The following is an 18,607-nucleotide window of genomic DNA, read 5'->3' on the forward strand; positions in this document are numbered from 1 at the left end:
CTGTCAAAAGTGTCATTTTATCGTCAACAAAATCCACATGGATGGATTTTAGTGATAAACGTGTAATTTAACGTAAAATCTACGCATTCGTTCTGTAACTTTGGAAATTATAATAACTATTAGTAGTGTTTCTAACAAAATGTCTGACGGACAGTTTAGTGACTATGAAGAGGACATAACCGTAAAGGTTAAGTCGGTGCGAGTAAGTGCGACTTTTTTTACTTAAAATAGAATAAATACACCTTCGCTTTGATTTTTCACCAAATAAAGTCATTACCAAGCAGTTGACTATGCGAAGGAATACATACTGCATTGTAAAACATACCATTTGCTCACTTTTTAAATATCACATGACGAAACCCGAATATCTTGGTGAAAGTACCTCTTTTCAACTACACTTTCCTTCTTAGATGTTTTATAAAAAGTACAAATATTCATTTGTCTTGTATGCTTGTTGTCATTTTACAATAATAAACATACCTACCTACTTTCAGAAGTTGTGCAAGGATTTGTCATTTGTTAACTTTAATGATAACATAGCCGAATATGTACTTTATTTATAAAGCTGTAGTCAAGTATTCCTCTAGTATTGTAGTAAATAGTCTAGTATTTTCTACTTATGTATATAAAGGAGATCGGCAGATTTCGTACAGCTTAAAGTTTGTGTTGTTTCGTAACAGAATTTGTACCACTTATTAAGGAGACTAAGTCACTTATTTTTATTTGGAAGTATTATTTTTAGAAGTCCGGATTATTTGTTTTTTTATTTATTTGTTTATTTAAATAATAATTTTTGGTCTATGGCTTATATGTGTTGACAACTAAAGAAAAAGAAAATCTCATGAGACGTCACTGTTAGTCTGACGTCTACGCATCCGCTAATTTGCTAACTATCGGGGCTTCTTAAAATGGACATAACTTTTACCTCCCAACTTTTAAAAATATAATAATTTTAAATAAGCTTGTCTATCATATTAGCTACCAATTAGAACAAAAAGTAAACCTAAACATGACATTTTATAAGCTGTACGAATTCTTCATACAAACCTGCCGTTCGCCTTTACAATCTTTTTAATTGGACCTTATCAAATGTTTCACAATGATAAGTAATGGAGTTTAATAGCCTAGTAAAATTGTTTTTGTTAGAATGACACATAATTTACAATAGAAGGAACAACCATAAGTAAAAATTGATGTTTACAGTTTTCAGATGTTCCTCAAATTAAGAAACTGAGCAGTGAAAGTGAAAATGAGGATGACTTGGATTCAGATGATTATTTCTATGACTCAGACGATCCAAGCCAAACTACGAAGAAGGTCAACGTCAACTCTCAAACACCTTCTAACAAAGTCAGCACATATCAGCCTAGTGAAAAACTCTTTAAGAAATATGTTAACAAAATAAATGTAGACAAATATGAACCTATGTCAAACAATGCTGAGAAATTCATGGACCTTAATGACCGTAAACATGATAACGAAAGGATAAGGATCAAGGACAAACATGACCGTGCTACAGCAGAACAGGTCATGGACCCAAGAACTAAAATGATCCTTTTTAAGCTTTTAAACAGAGGCATTATCAATGAGATCAACGGATGCATCTCTACTGGTAAAGAAGCTAATGTTTATCACGCAACTTCTAAAGACGGGAAAGATTATGCTGTGAAAATCTTCAAAACATCTATATTGGTATTCAAAGACAGAGATAAATATGTATCAGGAGAGTACAGATTCAGAAACGGTTATTGTAGATCTAATCCACGTAAGATGGTACGTACTTGGGCTGAAAAAGAAATGAGAAATCTTGTTAGAATGTATAATGCTAATTTACGAGTTCCAGAGCCTGTGATTTTACGTAGTCATGTGTTAGTGATGTCGTTTATGGGTGAAGATGGCTGGCCGTCACCGAAACTGAAAGATGTTGAGATATCTCAGTCTACCGCTCGTTCGTTATACAGAGACTGTATTATGATGATGTGGAAAATGTTCAATATTTGTAAATTAGTTCACGCAGATTTGTCTGAGTTCAACATGTTGTATCACCAAGGAAATGTCGTGATTATTGATGTGTCACAATCTGTAGAACATGATCATCCACATGCTTTTGAATTTTTAAGAAAAGATTGTACAAATATATCAGATTTCTTCAGGAAAAGAGGTGTAGCTACTCTTACTGTAAAGGAATTGTTTGACTTTATTACTGATTCTACTATCAATGAAGATAATTTAGAGGATTGTCTGGAGAAATTATCTGAGAAGGCTGCTTCAAGGAATTTCGATGAGATGACTGCTCAGGAACAAGTTGAAGAAGAGGCTTTCAAGAATGTTTACATTCCAAAAAGACTCACTGAGGTAAACTATCTAAATGATGCTTTTGTATATATAATACCACTCCTAAACCACTGAACTCACCTAAAGTTTGTGAAGGTGACAAATATAGCACTTGAAATATAATTTCATCTAGAACTTTTCCTACGATAAAATTGAATTCGAAATGGCTCTTTTTAATGATAAAAGGAAATAGCAAAATCACTTCCTTCATTAAAAGACCCCATGTGACTGAGCTGCTCCAAACTTTGATTGTGTGTTCAAAAGCTGAAATTGAACTATCAATCAAAGTAAAGAAATATTTATGTGTAATGTTTGTGACTCTTTTTACAGGTTATAAACTACGAACGTGATATCACAAAGGCTAAGAAGGGTGAAACCGATGACTTAATATACAAGAAAATAGCCGGCTTCAATGAGGATCTGACAGGAACTGCAGATAAACCAGAAATCTTACAAGATGTTGACATATCTGAATCAGGCAGTGGTTCAGGCAGCAGCTCTGAAGGAGAAGACGACGATGACGACAGTAAGTACTGCCAGTAAAAATAAAAAATTAACATAATTCTCATAACCTCTTTTCCTACTACTAACTATATATCCATACTAATATTATAAATGCGAAAGTAACTCTGTCTGTCTGTCTGTCTGTCTGTTGTCTATTTTTCGTGAAAAAAAAGCATATTTTGTATCATCACGCTATGGCCAATAGGAGCAGAGTAATAGTAAAAAGTGTTACAAAAACGTGGAAAATTCTGACCCATTCTCTCTTATGTGACGCAAGTGAAGTTGCGCGGGTCAGCTAGTTTGCAATAAAAATTACCCCTTATATACCCCAGTAATCAAAACCATTCAAACTTTCGATTTATAACGTTAATTCACATTCATAATATAGGGGTGCGATATATATGCAACTTTCCTTAACGCGAGTGCCTACTGCTCTTACAACGCGACTTAGTCAGGTCTTCGCTCTTATACGGTACGTAGACCTACCGTACCGTACATAAATGCAATTAAGACCCGTTACCAAATTTGTATTACATGTACAAGCGATAGTATAAAAGCTCTGCTTTCTTCTGGCAAATTATTTAGCAGCTATCCACTTGTTCGTATTGTAAATTGTTCACTTACGCCTTTACAGAAACTAAATTCAAGAACAGCGCGCGACCGAGAGACGAGTCACCTAACAGTAAAAAGGCAAGGAAAAAGGCGGTCAAGGAGGAAAAGGCCGAAAAAAGGAAAACTAAAACAAAGAAACATGTCAAAAAGAGGCGCGACAAGGGATCAGGAAAGAGATAAATATATTTTCTTTTTTGTGTAGATTTTATACTGCCAGAGATATTTTTATAATGTTCAGACAGTTGTTGAGTAGTGTTAATTGTTGGAAATTGCGCAATTTTAAAATGAACTGGATTGTATAAGACTAATGCTACTATACATTTTTCTTTAAGGTTGTGTATGTTGATATATCTTGGCCGCCTGACCAACATATATAATACATTTTCAGTATATATTATTATATTATTTCTAAGTGTTCCAATTATAATTAAGTGTCACTCAGCAGATGTATTTGTCAATACCCATAAATATTTCCAAGCGAAGGCAGCAATCGTAACTGCAGTAATTTTATTTTTTAGTTGAAAAAGTTAAGTAAACGTTTATAGATATACGAACACAAATAAAACTTCTATATAATTTTAAATAACCTTTTATTATCGGCTTCCATATAAAAGTATAAAAACCATCAAATGTGACGAATGACCCTTAGTAAAGCACATGAAATAAATAATATCACTATCATAATACCACTTTATTATAAAAAGGTTTCATTCGTCACACATGATACGTGTTTCGCAAACATACAATTATTGGGAATAAACTTTATAAGCTACGAAGTCCACATACATTCAGAGATTGACCAACTGTAGAACAATAATCTTCAACTGCGAACTACCCACGAAAGTAGCCGAACATGAATCGGAAACATTCGGGTTTTTTCGGCTCGCAAATCAGACTTATCTTCAATTGGACTCTGATTTTTAACGTGAACGTGCACCTAAACAGTTGCTCGATTAATAAAAGTATGTTCGCGTTACACCTTACAATCTTAAACCATTATTAAAGATTTCGCACACTATGCGTTGATAAAAAGTCGCGTAGTGCGCATGAACTCTTAAGATACAAACTACATTGTTTATAATATCACTTTTCATATCCCATTTTGTGACAGCCAGTATTATAAATTTAAAACTATATTACCTCTACCATAACTTCTAATAAATAGTTAATGGGTATGAAAACCACTGGATGATGATTTTTTGTACATAAATTATTACATTGAATTGCGATTGAGATTACATTCCTCTACACGACTTTGAAAACATAAATAAAAGTATTGTTGGCAATATTCGTTTTTAATAACAGTGCTGCCATACACAAAAATATTACCTTTAATTTGGAAAGTAAAATCTGCTAAACACTTATGTTAAAGAAGGCAATAAATACTTAGTTAATTTTTACAAAACTTTAAAGATATAACGAAATGAATTCAAAGTCTAATACAATTTGATTTATTTTCGTACATTTTACTAAATTACATTTGTATTATTGTATCAAATGCCGTCACCAAACCAATCCTACAATTATTTTCTTAAAGTACTGGGTTGCACAGAAATAAGTGTAATGTACTAACATGGTCCCTAAAAAGAAAATAAATATAAACTATATCAAAGGGCCTTTTCAATAGAACCTTTTATGTTAGGTACATACTTAAAACAAAATGTTTTTGTTGCAAAAAAGAAGCCTACTACGAGCCAAACAAGCAAAGCTCTTTGTTAGAGAAATCATTACCTACCCACTACAAGTTTTGAATGCAATAAAATACATTAAATCAAAACAAAACCAATATAATATTAGCTGTGACATATTTAGAAACTCTATGAGCATATAGTTCGGCTGTAGTAAACTGAATTGCTACCTTTTCTTTGTGGCCTATTGATTTTATGAAAAGAAAAAGAAAGTATAATTGGAATGCAACTCTTTTTCTACACAAAGCATACCTAATTGTTATATTCTATAGTGATTTTAAAGCGACCAAGTCCAGCTACAATATGTAAATATGTAACAACCACATAAATTACAATATGAACTACATTCAATAAAACTTAAGTTGTAAAATTAATACTATTTAAATGATACTTATTTATCTTATCTTATACTTACGGCGAATATTAATGGGCAAGAGAATTGAGTACACTGCCTCAGTTATTCTTAAGAAATCTATAGAAATATCAGTCACATTTTATGTCTGTACATAGTATCTTTGGCTGGCTACGTTATATCCGTTATTTCACGTTATCGAAACAAAATATTTCTGTTAATTGAATATTTTATGCAAAGATGTACCAACGAATATAATTTTCGAATTTCAGACATTTGCAATTTAAATAAGTATCAAAATCAGAATTGAATATTCGAATGCAACATAACTATGTCTATAATATAATTTAAGTTTGAATTATCACATCCAACGACGTAATTTTGTACTAACAACAGCAAACTAAAGTACGTAAACCAAGTACCTAGTGAAATGGAATCATGTCGCGAATCTCCACCGAAGGCCGATGTAACACATTGATCTGAAGACCAACATGATACCGACCATTGTGGCAATTTCCAACCACACGGAACTATTCTCTATATCTAAGTATTTGAGTAAAACGTCTGGTTTGGCGAAATGACAGTACATTTCTTTGCAATCGAGCGGTTGTCGTCCAAAACCGAAGATGGTTAGCACCATTGCTACGATGCCGCATCTGATGAAGGAAGTCTTCATAAGGATGTTCATGAGGAGGGGGATCTCGTGGGCGAAGTCGAAGCCGTAGATGGCGAGGCCGAGGAATGGAGCGATCGCTGATGGTCCAATGGCACAACCATTCTGTAAAGAAAACGGACTTTTAATAACTTAGATAAAAACAACTCATTACGGATTTCATGAAGCTTTTTCTTATGCCGTGTTATATTCATTGTTACTTTGCTGACTTATAAGTGGAATTATATTGTGTACTAACATTTAGGATAGGCCTTAATTTTCTTATAATTAAGCCAGGTACTTTCTATCTAGCTAAGCTTAAAACGGCATTGTACTGAATACCTAAATCACTAAAGACAACTTTCAAAACTACTGTCTTAAACGCAAACACTCAGTACTGGAAGACCAAATTGCTACTCCAGCAGAATACGATACCATCCAACTATGTACTAATTCTTTAAAAAGATTTCTTAAAATACTCACAGTAACATTGAACACGGATCCAATAGCCAGTCCCATGCCTTCAGCAGCCAACGACACGACATTCCCCACAAGACAGAAGGCAATGAACCGCGGCACGCTGAACGGTACTCCCGCCATGAAGTACACGATGGTAGAGAATATGATGTTGAACAACACTTGGAAGGGCAGCTTCGACACTGTGAGCGCAGCGTAGTAAGGAGTCAGGCCGTACCAACAGTTGAAGTGTTCCTTCTTCACGAGTTTTACTTCTTGCGGATCTGGAAAATAATATGAATTGAATGAAATTAATATAGATTTGATTTTGGTTTTCAGCCAAGTAAGATTCCCACTTGTGCTAAGCCCTTTCTAGAATTGACAACATTTCATTTTTTTAAGTAACATATATTATCATTTTATTCTAAACTAGATGTGAAATAAAGGGAACCATATTTTTTATTTTTGTGATATTTAGTTATTTTCATTCATGATTTTCACTTTGAAAATTGTTTCATTCTGAACAGACGTAAGTGCCAAATGACGTCACATATACGGCGGAATAGCATAATGCCTTTGCCTCACAAGTCACATCATTTAGAAAAAAAAAATATAAATGTCAGTGTCTTGTCAACCTGGCGCGTCTATTGTATTATTGTTTGCTTACAAATACATTATTGTTTTATAAGTTATTATTTTCCGTTCTCCGTTATTTATAAGTCATGAAAGTATCTGAAGGACTCCAAGTTGCTGATAGTGGGAACCTGTCCATAGTAAATTACTTAATGCTTTTGGAATATATGCACGAAAACATACTTACTAATGCATTACTTTGTCCATATTTTCTGAAGAATGTGAGAAGCGTAAAATAGACTCAGGACTAATCCTGAATTATTGTGAGAAACATCAGCCTACTTTAAATGACTACAGCATATTTAATTTAATGCTCCAGTATATACACCAGCAGCAAGACCATAGCTATAGGGGTTTTAATCAGTTCTGTCAAGATGCTCAAAGTGAAAAGGTGATTGACAGTGTGGCTGAAGCAACAAAAGATCAAGCAGATTCAAAGCTGTGGCATTCCATGTGTCAGGGAAGAGTCACTGGTTCTAGGATCTATGAAGCAGTACATTGTCAAACAGGAAATGGTGTTTTGGTGCAAAGTATCTTAGGTGACTATAAGGTGCCTGAATTTAAAGCCATATGACGAAGTAAAACATTATAAAAACAATTCATTAAAATGATAGAAAATGATTTTGGAGTTATTCTATGTTCAGGCCTGATTCTAATTTCCCCTGTTATTGGTGTTCCACCAGATGGGATTTCTGCGAAATTTGTTCTGCAGATAAAATGCCCAATAAGTGGAAAAACAATCAAGAATTATGTTAAAAATGGCAACCTCCAAGGATAATGTAAGGCCCAAATAATGGTTCAGATGCATGATGAAAGATCTGTTTTGTATTGCTGATCCAATTTTTGAACAGACAAAATTAATACACAAATTGAGTATGATGCAAATTACACTACAAAGATTTTAGAAGACGCTGAACCATTCTGGACGCAATATATTGTTAAGACTATTTTAGAAAGTGTTCAATAAAACAAATTGAAATTAGTTTACGTCTTTTTATTCATTTTTTATTATAGGACTATGGAGATTTATTGACCCGCTACTGTGACTTTTTCATCTGAATTAGTTTATTATATATAACAGTGTGGCTTGAGTATCTTAAACACGGACACACAACACCCACAGCATTACACTATTTTTGCTTGTTTGAGTTAGGCGCAGCAAAAAATTGTTTTCGATCGTCTCCAGAACTGTTTTCGTAGGATGGCACAAAACAATATTTGAGATCCTTGATAACCCTATACTGTTAACTAGGATTCATTCCGAGAAATCTATAATGTTTAAAGTTCATAAATGATGCTAAATACTTCAGTATTTATCATTTATTGTGGTATTTTCGTGTTTGTTTACTTTAAAACATTAATGACATTTCAAATGTCAATCTACATAACTTTTATTCAAATTGCAAAGGCAAAGGTAAGACGTTATTCTTCCGTATATGTGACGTCACAGCGTAATTTTTGGTTTTTATTTTATTTCTCCCGAAATATTGAGCCAAAAAATATAAAAAAATATGTTTTGTATTCAGGATGAGAAAATGAAGAAATGGTATTTTTATTTTAGGTGCTTTAAAATTTTGAAATGTTGTCAATTAGGGGATTATCTTATTCCATTTATAAGACCCATTTTTTTATTATAAAAGAAAATTTTATTTCATCTGGTATATTAGTTGACTTGCTCATCTCTCAGCCATTTTTTGTGACCGCTTCTCGACAGAAAAAAAAATGGGGAAGACTCGTCGCGAAATTTGATTGTATTTCTAACTTACGTTTTCGTTATTTCCAACTCAAATCATAAATAACTATGGTGTACAGTAAATGTAAACATCCAAAAATTCAAGTTATACTCACAAACTAGCACTGGCACCATGATCTGCGTGTACGCAAAGAATATAACGAGCCCGACGCACAGCTTGAGATGGTTGAACATCTGCGTGCCGTCGTTGGCCATGTCCCAGAAACAAATGCCGATGAGGACACCACACATCACGTGGTGGACGAACTGGATGCACAGACCTGGAAAAAAATCACATAGCTTTAGCTCTTAATTGAAATTATACCTAAATAGTATATAATAATCTACTAAGTTTCGTTATATCTGGCTGCAGAAATTTTGCCGAAAAAGTAGTTTGACCAAGTTATTCTTCGTTCTTGCTATCAATCGATGTCGATTCTACTTCAAATGTAAATTTTATTTCGAGCTCTACCATAACTTAATGTGAATAATTCGAACCCAATGCTTCTAGGTTTGTAATTATTGCATCTATCTATTATAGTGACATTTGAGACTAACTTGTTTCAAAACTCACCTGGCTTATTCCTTAATATTTGCTTCAACATCCTCTGCAACAATATCAAGAATTGTTCACAAAACGTCGTCGAATAGTCCGACGTTTCTGACGACTTCTGCATCTTCATCCACTCCATCGAAGAGTTTCCATTCGACAGCTGACTGGACAGTGAACTTACGGAGGCACTCGAGTCTTCATACTTCGCTACTTTGTAAGTACATGTCTCATTTGACAGGATAATCTCTGTTTCTTGGGAGTCGTTGTTCTGGTAGCTGATCTTCAAATCTAGTTGATTCGTTGCAGGGTCTTTAGGCGCCTCGTCAACTTTAGCCGATTTGTAAAGTTTACCGTTCATCATCTCTTCGGATAGTGATGTGATGTATTCTGGGTGTTCTGTTACCTCTATGACTGGAAATAGAAAAGTGATGAAGTTAGATAGGTACCTCACGTATGCCATGAAAAGGCTTTTTTATAAACACCTCACCACACTTAGAATTGCTCTTCTGTCGCGGTGGCATTTTTTACAAAGATAAGTAGGTAAAAGCAACAGACTCAAAGTACAACCAGACCCAAAAACGAATGGTGCACGCAAGTATTTGTTTCGTCTGGGAATCAAACCCACGACCTCCTGACGCAGTGGTAGCAGCGACCGCCTTAACCACTACGGCATGGCGGCCGTCAAAAATAACAAAAAGACGCAATTAAGCTTTATCTTTGAGGATACTTATAGGCAAGTAAAGCAACTCCGCAATGTCACGTGTTACAAACTGTAAACATTGCATCATGAAATTAAAATACAGTGTACAATAACAACGATGGCCTCATTTTATATTCCTGTACCACATTTAAATTACAAATTCACGAATCAGCTCGGTAAGAGTTCCTAACCCTGTGGCATGTAAGGCAAATTGTAAATAGGTACACAGACAAACTAAATCTAGTGGAAAAAAACTTGTTTCAATCTATATGCAATGTGCATAAACAAACTAATAGAGTAGCGCTAATTATTCTTTAACTACGTGTATCGGAACAGTAACAAGATTCTGTACAATCGATACTTTCGTGTAACGAGAGTTTAACACGTACTGCCAAAATAGTTTCTATGTCGCCCGCTATTGTCGCTGCATCAATTGCCATATCTATAAGTCTATAACATTTTTCGATAACTAGCCGGTTGTCGGTAGTCGATAGTGGAAGAAAATCGCGATACAGGGCGTGATTATTACTGAGCATGTAAACTTACTAAAATCAGCCGGGTTGTGATGTCTCGGACACGGAAGGCCAACGCTCTGTAGGAAGGGCACCATGGCCGATGTGTCACCTTGGTACACGCACAATCCATCGGCTATCACGTACACCTGAAATAGACCAAAATACACGTGGAGTTACTACAATGTATGTGACACGGGGTGCTGTGACGTCACATAATTACTGACGCGCGATTCTTGGAATGATATTCGTAGACGTTATTTAGTATGTTGCTACGGTTTTACTTTTAATTGGGTTCAGTTTATTAATTAACTGTTTTGTATGCGCCTGATTGTTTTCTTTTAGCACGTGACACATTGCTGGCTGTTGCTTTGTGTCGCTTAAATTAGCTTTTCTAGTCTGTCGACTCTTCCCATGTAAGCAAGTGAAAGACATTTTTCATCTTATTGCAATATTATTACTAGTTAAAAAATCTTTTGAAATAGGCGCTAGATACGTGAAGAATCATTTATGATTACTAGGGTCCATATTGATTTCGTGAAACTTACAATAATATATTGTTTCAAATAGATTCGTTCGGTGGTAGAAACAAATTAAACATAATTAAAGTACCTAACTATATAAATAATGCCTTGTACCTAATATTGTAAAAAGTAGCCTTGGTTTTTTATTATAACAAATTGATTATCTTCGAACGTCAGTAACGGTATTAATAGAACAGCAAAAAAGTAATATTTCTGAGTAGGTAAATCACAGCATTACGTAATCAAGTCGATAATATTCATTATGTAAAGAGGTCCTAATGAAACAATGGGAATGCTCGCTACTCACGCGATTCGTCATGACCGTCACGAACCACGAACTCATTTTAAATGATGTCTCATAGTACTATCGGACTGCATACAGCTACACTAAAATAGTTTAAAACTGCTTATAATAACCCCAGTGTAGTAAATGTAAGTCGTTTGAAATGTGGTCCTGTTAGAATAGAAAATTATATGATACTTTTAAATGTGGTTCTGCACTTAACAGATTCATATTAGTGCAAATGTAGATTACTTATATTCTTTTCAATTATTTTTGATAGTTTTCTTTGTCAGTAGTATGCTGTCTATGCTGTGTGGTTATATGTAATTACTAATCTAGGTAATGTAGGATAAAATACCCCGTGATTTGAAATTCGCAAGTGTAGCACCATGGCTTAAAATATAACATTGTTTCATAACAATTATATTATCTTTATTGCTACGAATCACGACTGCATAGTAATTCAAGTGTGGATGGGTTAATAACACACATAATTTCCTTAGTAATGATACGATAATAATATACTTTACTTAACATTAACATAAAGTGATACAATGTTTTATGTTCGCGCTGTGCTCGATTGAATGTTTAATTATAGATGAGGTTTCCCGGATGAAGTCTAACTTGGCGAGGTGCTAAGATTCATCATTTTATGAACAGTTGAACATACTAACGTATATTGAAGAGTTTGTAATATTGTTTTATTATTAAATCTAACTTATTATTGGGGATATTAGGTGTATCCATGTGTCATCTTTGTTTTAATCTTGCATTACAAAAACGTAAACTACAATGGTCACAAATCGGCATAATAAGTCTTTGTCTGCATCGAACTTAACACCGATTTTGAAGATAAGACTTACCAACATACAACTTGAAGCAAAGCTTATGAATAATTCAAAAATAACAATGATCGTCGTGCATTAACATTGGTAACTATGGGTATTTAGTGTCAAAAAAATTACAAGATATCTAAAGAACAAAGATCTTTAAAAAAAACTCTTTCGATGACGACTCAACCTTTGGCATACATCCTACAAATCCTTTGGCACTACATCTTTCCTTAAAGAAAATATATTTCAAGGGGAAGGTTTAATTTTCTTGAAACATGTAAATGTTATTTCCGTAATCTACAACATGCTTACAATTTTAATCGAAATTCTGATGAAGAATGATTTATAAAAACAGTCGGATCTAACAAAGAATACTTAAGGACTCTCATGTAGGTAAAATAAAAGCTTTGCCCTCTGTTTGCATCTTTAATATTTAATAATAATAAAATTTTACTCGTAATTGATATCTATTTACATAAAAAAACAACCAAAGCCAAGCTTTTAGACTAAGTAAGTATATCAGTAAATAAATAAATGATACCAGTTTCTTCTAGGTATGTACCTATTTAGATCCTTACCTACGCACTTATTCCTTCGTGAGAATATCGCCGGCGTATGGTCATTAACTCCACACACATGCCATCAAATAAAAAGAAAAACCTAAGGTGGACCAGTTAGCCTTTAAGCTGCAGATCTAAGAAGTCATTGTCCTAAGAAATACTTGAAGCCTATAAATAAATCGGTCCGGTTTTCCGCCGTAGTTTTATTTAGAACAGAGTAGACCAGGGTTTTTATAAAAAATATCTTAGTTATTATTCAGCTTGAAATAAAGAATAACTAGTCAAAAAATGTCAGGTTATTTTTTTCGTCCATACTTTTTATGTCGATCATTTATCGTTACAGATTGAAACTCGATGTGTAATTTATATTTAGCATATTGGTTATAAAAAGTAACATGTTCAAGTAGGTCAGTAATTATGCTAAATTGGCCATAGCTAAACGGAAAGGATCCAACCCACACTATGGGTAAAATGAGTTATGTATACCAAAACACTCCTTGAAGTTAAAATTTTAATATCACAAAAACAATCCAAGTAAAATTCAAACCCACCATGAAGTTATAGTCCTGAGTTAGTCCCCAAAGTTAGTGATCTGAACTTAAAAGTTAAATATCTCGAAACTACGTCTGTGTGGGTTGGATCGTTTCCGTTTAACTATGGCCAATTAAACTACACGATGCTGCCGCAAATCCTAGACCTCACGACATTTACGAAATAGAATATTATTGACATATAGATATCATTCTTTCATTAATCTTGGTCATCGATAAAATAAAAATAAATAAATATTATTAGACAACTCACACTCGGTCATTTGATTCCAAACTAAGCAGAGCTTGTACTATGGTAACCAATAACTGATAAACATACTTATTTACTTCTTAATATATACTTATATAGATAAATTGACAATCGGGCTCAGACTAAATTCTTGTGCCCATCCATCACATAAAGATTTGTCCCGGGTGGGATTCGAACCCACACGCGGCGCTACGGTTGTTGCGGCAAGGTGACCGCTTAAACCACTGCGCTAAACGTGCAGTTAAAATAAGAAAATAAGAAGTCATTATTAACGTCGCCATTACCGACATTTAACCAAGTTAGTTAACATAAAAAGTTAATTAGTAGAACCTGAATTTACTGATTTCATTAAATGCATCAAGATAAGTAGGTACCTTTGCTAAATAGGTTAGGTACGTGACATTTTAATTTTCTTCCTCGTGTTCATATAAAATGTGTCCTTGATAATTAAAGCATTCAATGTCTGGTGTAATTACTGTTGTTTTCTATTTTTATTTCAAGTAGATCTTTGCCCTCTGTGATCTAACTACTTTGTTTAACATGCCACTGACTTTGTTGTATAATTTGAACTGTGACTAAGATTTAAGCGTGTTTCTTTGTATAACTGGCTAATTGCTGATTGCTTATGTTGCACGGTCGGTAGTGTTTCCGACTGCTGACTACATAGAAATCAAATGATCGGACGGTCTGGCGTCCCTATATTCGATTTTCATGTCAGACCAAGTGCTATTCACCACGATGGCAAACATCAGGCCTCCTTCTGGGTTAATTTGTTTGCCATCGACACGCTAAGAAGAAGAAGAAGTGCTATTGATATTTTCTAATATTTTTTTACTATTCTCAATTGTAAATGAAGCAAGGAAAGTTTGTAAGGATCGTACCTAGTGGCGTTCTTTGGTCTCTGCCTACCCCTATCGAAACAAGGCGTTATTTTTTGTATGAATTCTCAATAGAAGTCCGGATTTTGATACATGGCTATATTGCAGTTATATGGTTGCATTTGGTATATAGGCTCGCTCTATACTACATGGGACTAACATCCTTAACAGCCAAACACAACTGTATTTCTTAGACCGCTGCTTAAACCTTCGGGTATAACAGGCTAATGTATGTATGTCTTTGTATAATATGAAGCGGTTAGTTCAAAGATCACGACTGTATTGTACCGTCAACTGTCAAGCTATCCTCGTAAATCTCTCGTCGTGACTGACAGCAGTGACATACTATGTTATTGTTCTTTCTGACCTAGAAACGATTGTGCGTTTAATAATTGAATATTTACTACTTAACTGGATCACTTGTGATCATTTATAACTGTAGCACATTCACCTAATAAGCTTTCGCACTAATGCGAATAAACGTATGTACCAAATGTGAGAGTAATGCGAATAGAAGTGACCTCGTATTTATCAACATTTGTGTACACTTTTTACTTTGTTTTTAATCCTAATCTATGCTTATTTTTTTTCGTGGAACTGTCAATCGGTGTCGCGACTATTTAACCACTGGACCATCTTTAATGAGTACTACATTTTTAGTTAGCTTTATAATATGCTGACTATTGCGGTCACTAGTAGCGCGATTTCCTACAGTCATTACTAACGAGCAACGAGAATTTCACATTATATTATTGGACGTAAGTACTTCGAAATTAGTTCCTACATCAACCGCTAGGGGCGCTGATCACGATTTCATACACATGACAATAGCAGTTTATGGCAGAAAATAGTGCTACAGAAGGTCGCCGTTATATAGAAATGAAATAAAAAGTATCACGTGTAAGTTACCTGATCAAATAGTTCAAGAAGCGACGCAGCGGGCTGATGTATGGTGCACACGACAGTCCTGCCTTGTCTCGCCAGTTGCTTCAGCACCTTGACGCACTGGGTCGTCGTGACCGTGTCCAGACCGCTCGTAGGCTCGTCCAAGAAGAAAATCGGAGGGTTGTTCACTAGCTCTAGGGCTATTGATAACCTGCGGAAGTAGAAAAGAGTAATTATAAATGACAACTATAAATATAAAGTTAAATAAAAATTTTAAGGATAAAAGTAAAACTTTGGGATTTTCTAAGAATTGGGTGATATAAGTTGATTGTTTTAGGTATTGCTTGATAAATAATATTTAATAATATAAGTTGTATAAAAAAAACTGTTTTAAAATACATAAACTTTTTAGGGAAATTATAACAACTATATTATTATGTGCATGATGCAAACATTACGGTTATTATGTTGTTCAATTGTACATTACATAGCTCAGTGGAAAGGTGACCTAACAACGTAATATATTGTTTATGTGCTTTTTCAAAATATATTACGAAAGTAGAGATAAGTTGGCGTCTATTTGCTATGTTAGCTTACCTAGATATCATGAAAGTAACCTAGCACTGAAACTAGGTGTTACTACGTTACAAAGGCTTCACACGAATCGTGCCCTTGACACAGCGATCAATAGTCTCGCTTGTGACCACAGTATCTACTATACTTTACTATAGAAACAACCATTACTAACTGTCCTATTCAGACTAATTGTCACGTGCAATTTGCGACACGAAATTTAGTTCATTTCATCCGTCGAAAGTTTCAAAGCTTATCTATAAAGACTACTTTTTATTTATTGGTCTGTTTTGTAGATTACTTACGTATTAAAAGATATTAAACAAGATCTGTTTTTCTTTTTTTTGTCTACATTGACGCAGAACGTAACGTTACAGTTTTGTACAAAATGTTGCCGTAATTAACTGACCTAACTCTGTTGTGTTTTATTTTAATTGTTTTTTATCCATATATACTTTTATATCTTGTAATTGCGTGATGTTTTTTTTTATCTACCTAACTGCCTAAAAAGAATATAATGCTTATTATCCTGTCTTTGTCTCTATTGTCACACTCAGGCACGAAACTCAAATCACTCAATCCATCTTAGGCTTCTATACATTGTTACAGTGAAAAGTTCTTTTTAACTTCTAATGCATTCACTTAGAATTGTTTGAAGTACAATAGCAGGCCGTTCACCTATTGTACGACTATTTCATTGAATTTAATCCTAGGTTATTCGCCTTGGGTTTTTCGCGTCGTTAAATCTTGAGGAAAATCCTACACTTTCCATTTGTAATCTATAAAGCATTTTGAAGTAAATAGTAAGTTTCTGAGAATTGTAAATGCGGTGTGTTGTTGTTATTGAATATTAACATCTGCTATTCATGATCTGAGTATCGGCGTCCGATTTACATAACAATATATCGATAAACGATGCTGCAACTTGTGCATAGATATAAGAAAGTAAAAACTATAATTGTTGATATTTTTTGATTACTGGATAAAAATACCTCAATGCCCTTTGTTTATTTCTAATGTTCCTTACTGGTAGAGTCCGTAGTATATAAGATTGATTTTTTATTCAATCCCAATGGCTGGTAGAGCGAGATACTTATTTTTAACGAAAATTTTTGAAAGTGAACCTCACTCTGACAATAACAATAGAAATTAAGCAAGTTATTAACAACCAATAAATTTTAAATATACACAAAGGCACATGCCCATATGCCCTCTACCTATATCTACTAAGTTAATACTTTGATCCCACACATAAACTTCTTACATTCGCAACAGTGTACCTACGCGATAAGATCGATGCGAACTCAAGGTGACTGTGTAATCTTATTCTGAAACTTAACATACAAAAGAAAACAGTCTGCTACTTACATTGTTCACGCGACGATTGCTTGTAGAATTGTTGATAAGATCTGAGATAGACTGATGAGTAGTGGCAAAGACCTTAACTTGCTTAAACTTTTTTTTGTATAGTTAGTGGTTTAACTAGTATCAATTCTTCGGCATTGCTTAACGTTTGTTAACTTAATTACCAAGAGTTAGGACCGTCGTGTTGACGAACGCGAATATAATGAGATGCTTACTACTTTACCCCCAGCGCCCACCCATCTGTAGAGTGTCCGCATGAAACCTGACTTAACCTATAATGACAGACCACCTGTACTACCGAATAATACCTCTATAGTAGGCTATGTATAAGCTAACCAACCAGTAGATATGAAACGCGTAGTTACGACCTCAGTCAATCAATTGCATTGAAAGAAACGTTATGATCTTAGCCTTGATTACGATTTATCATTACTATTCAACATTGCTTTTACTTTTCTACGTTTAAAATGTGAATAACCTTTCTCACCTCTTTTTGGAACAATGAACATCTTATCCGACGTTTGCATAATCTTCGCCGTACTATCACAGCGATTATAAGGTTATAAGGATTATGACAGGTCAGTTTTAATGTATGTAGATTACGTGAAATCTACAAAAAATGAGTAAAAAGAAGAAATTCTTTATCATTTTGTAACGCTAGGTGAATTTTAATGTTCAGTAGTTGCTAGGCATCTTTTATCTTTATTTTTTTTTTATCTTTTTACCAGATGCATATGCTCTAAAGCAATCATACGCATAAGCGCGTAATCAAAGCAACAACTAATACTTTAAAGTTGTGAGTACATTTTTTATACAAAATAAAAACATTATTTTCTTCTAAATGTTCCTAGAAATTTAAGCAACTTAACCCCCCCACTAGTGAGAAATATAAAAATACATTTTCACACTGCCTTACGTATGATCTCAATATAGCCACTCATGACTCATCTTAATTTTATTTTAAATACCTTTACCTAAGTCGCGTTTTCACGCAAGAATTAAGTACCACTAAACGCTAATGCAGCAGAGGTATATTCTAATAGGTAAAACTATACCTATTTAAATGGGCATGTAAGCTACCAGGTGCGTTGGCGCTAGTTCAGTGTACAGCCATTACTATGCGTGTCCACGTCTACATTATACAATGCACAATGCGATGTGTTTTTGTTTATAACTC

General features: G+C 34.2%; 2 protein-coding genes across 2 annotated transcripts in view; one reads left to right on the plus strand and one right to left on the minus strand.

Annotated features, from left to right (window-relative positions):
* Positions 1 to 4,036, plus strand: RIOK1 (RIO kinase 1). The gene is made up of 4 exons (XM_076122545.1): positions 1 to 202; positions 1,204 to 2,355; positions 2,665 to 2,860; positions 3,473 to 4,036. The coding sequence occupies exons 1-4, from the start codon at positions 140 to 142 to the stop codon at positions 3,628 to 3,630; spliced, it is 1,569 nt and encodes a 522-aa protein (XP_075978660.1). The 5' UTR covers positions 1 to 139; the 3' UTR covers positions 3,631 to 4,036.
* Positions 4,024 to 18,607, minus strand: part of LOC142978209 (ATP-binding cassette sub-family G member 1) — a 66,213-nt gene continuing 51,629 nt past the window's right edge. The window contains exons 5-10 of the mRNA XM_076122544.1: positions 15,517 to 15,703; positions 10,763 to 10,877; positions 9,538 to 9,927; positions 9,080 to 9,244; positions 6,626 to 6,882; positions 4,024 to 6,268 (exon numbers count right to left, since the gene is read on the minus strand). Coding sequence (XP_075978659.1) covers positions 5,927 to 6,268; positions 6,626 to 6,882; positions 9,080 to 9,244; positions 9,538 to 9,927; positions 10,763 to 10,877; positions 15,517 to 15,703 — 1,456 coding nt within the window. The 3' untranslated portion in view covers positions 4,024 to 5,926. The remainder of the gene's footprint in view (positions 6,269 to 6,625; positions 6,883 to 9,079; positions 9,245 to 9,537; positions 9,928 to 10,762; positions 10,878 to 15,516; positions 15,704 to 18,607) is intronic.

Source organism: Anticarsia gemmatalis, chromosome 14 (assembly GCF_050436995.1).
Source record: "Anticarsia gemmatalis isolate Benzon Research Colony breed Stoneville strain chromosome 14, ilAntGemm2 primary, whole genome shotgun sequence".
NCBI classification, from domain to species: Eukaryota; Metazoa; Arthropoda; class Insecta; order Lepidoptera; family Erebidae; genus Anticarsia; species Anticarsia gemmatalis.

What these genes read in the sequence shown, in the direction of transcription:
- RIOK1 (XM_076122545.1), top strand. Translation starts at nt 140, where the DNA reads ATGTCTGACGGACAGTTTAGTGACTATGAAGAGGACATAACCGTAAAG. An exon ending in TTCCAAAAAGACTCACTGAG is followed by an intron (nt 2,356 to 2,664) that starts GTAAACTATCTA and finishes CTCTTTTTACAG; the next exon opens with GTTATAAACTACGAACGTGA. An exon ending in AGAAGACGACGATGACGACA is followed by an intron (nt 2,861 to 3,472) that starts GTAAGTACTGCC and finishes ACGCCTTTACAG; the next exon opens with AAACTAAATTCAAGAACAGC.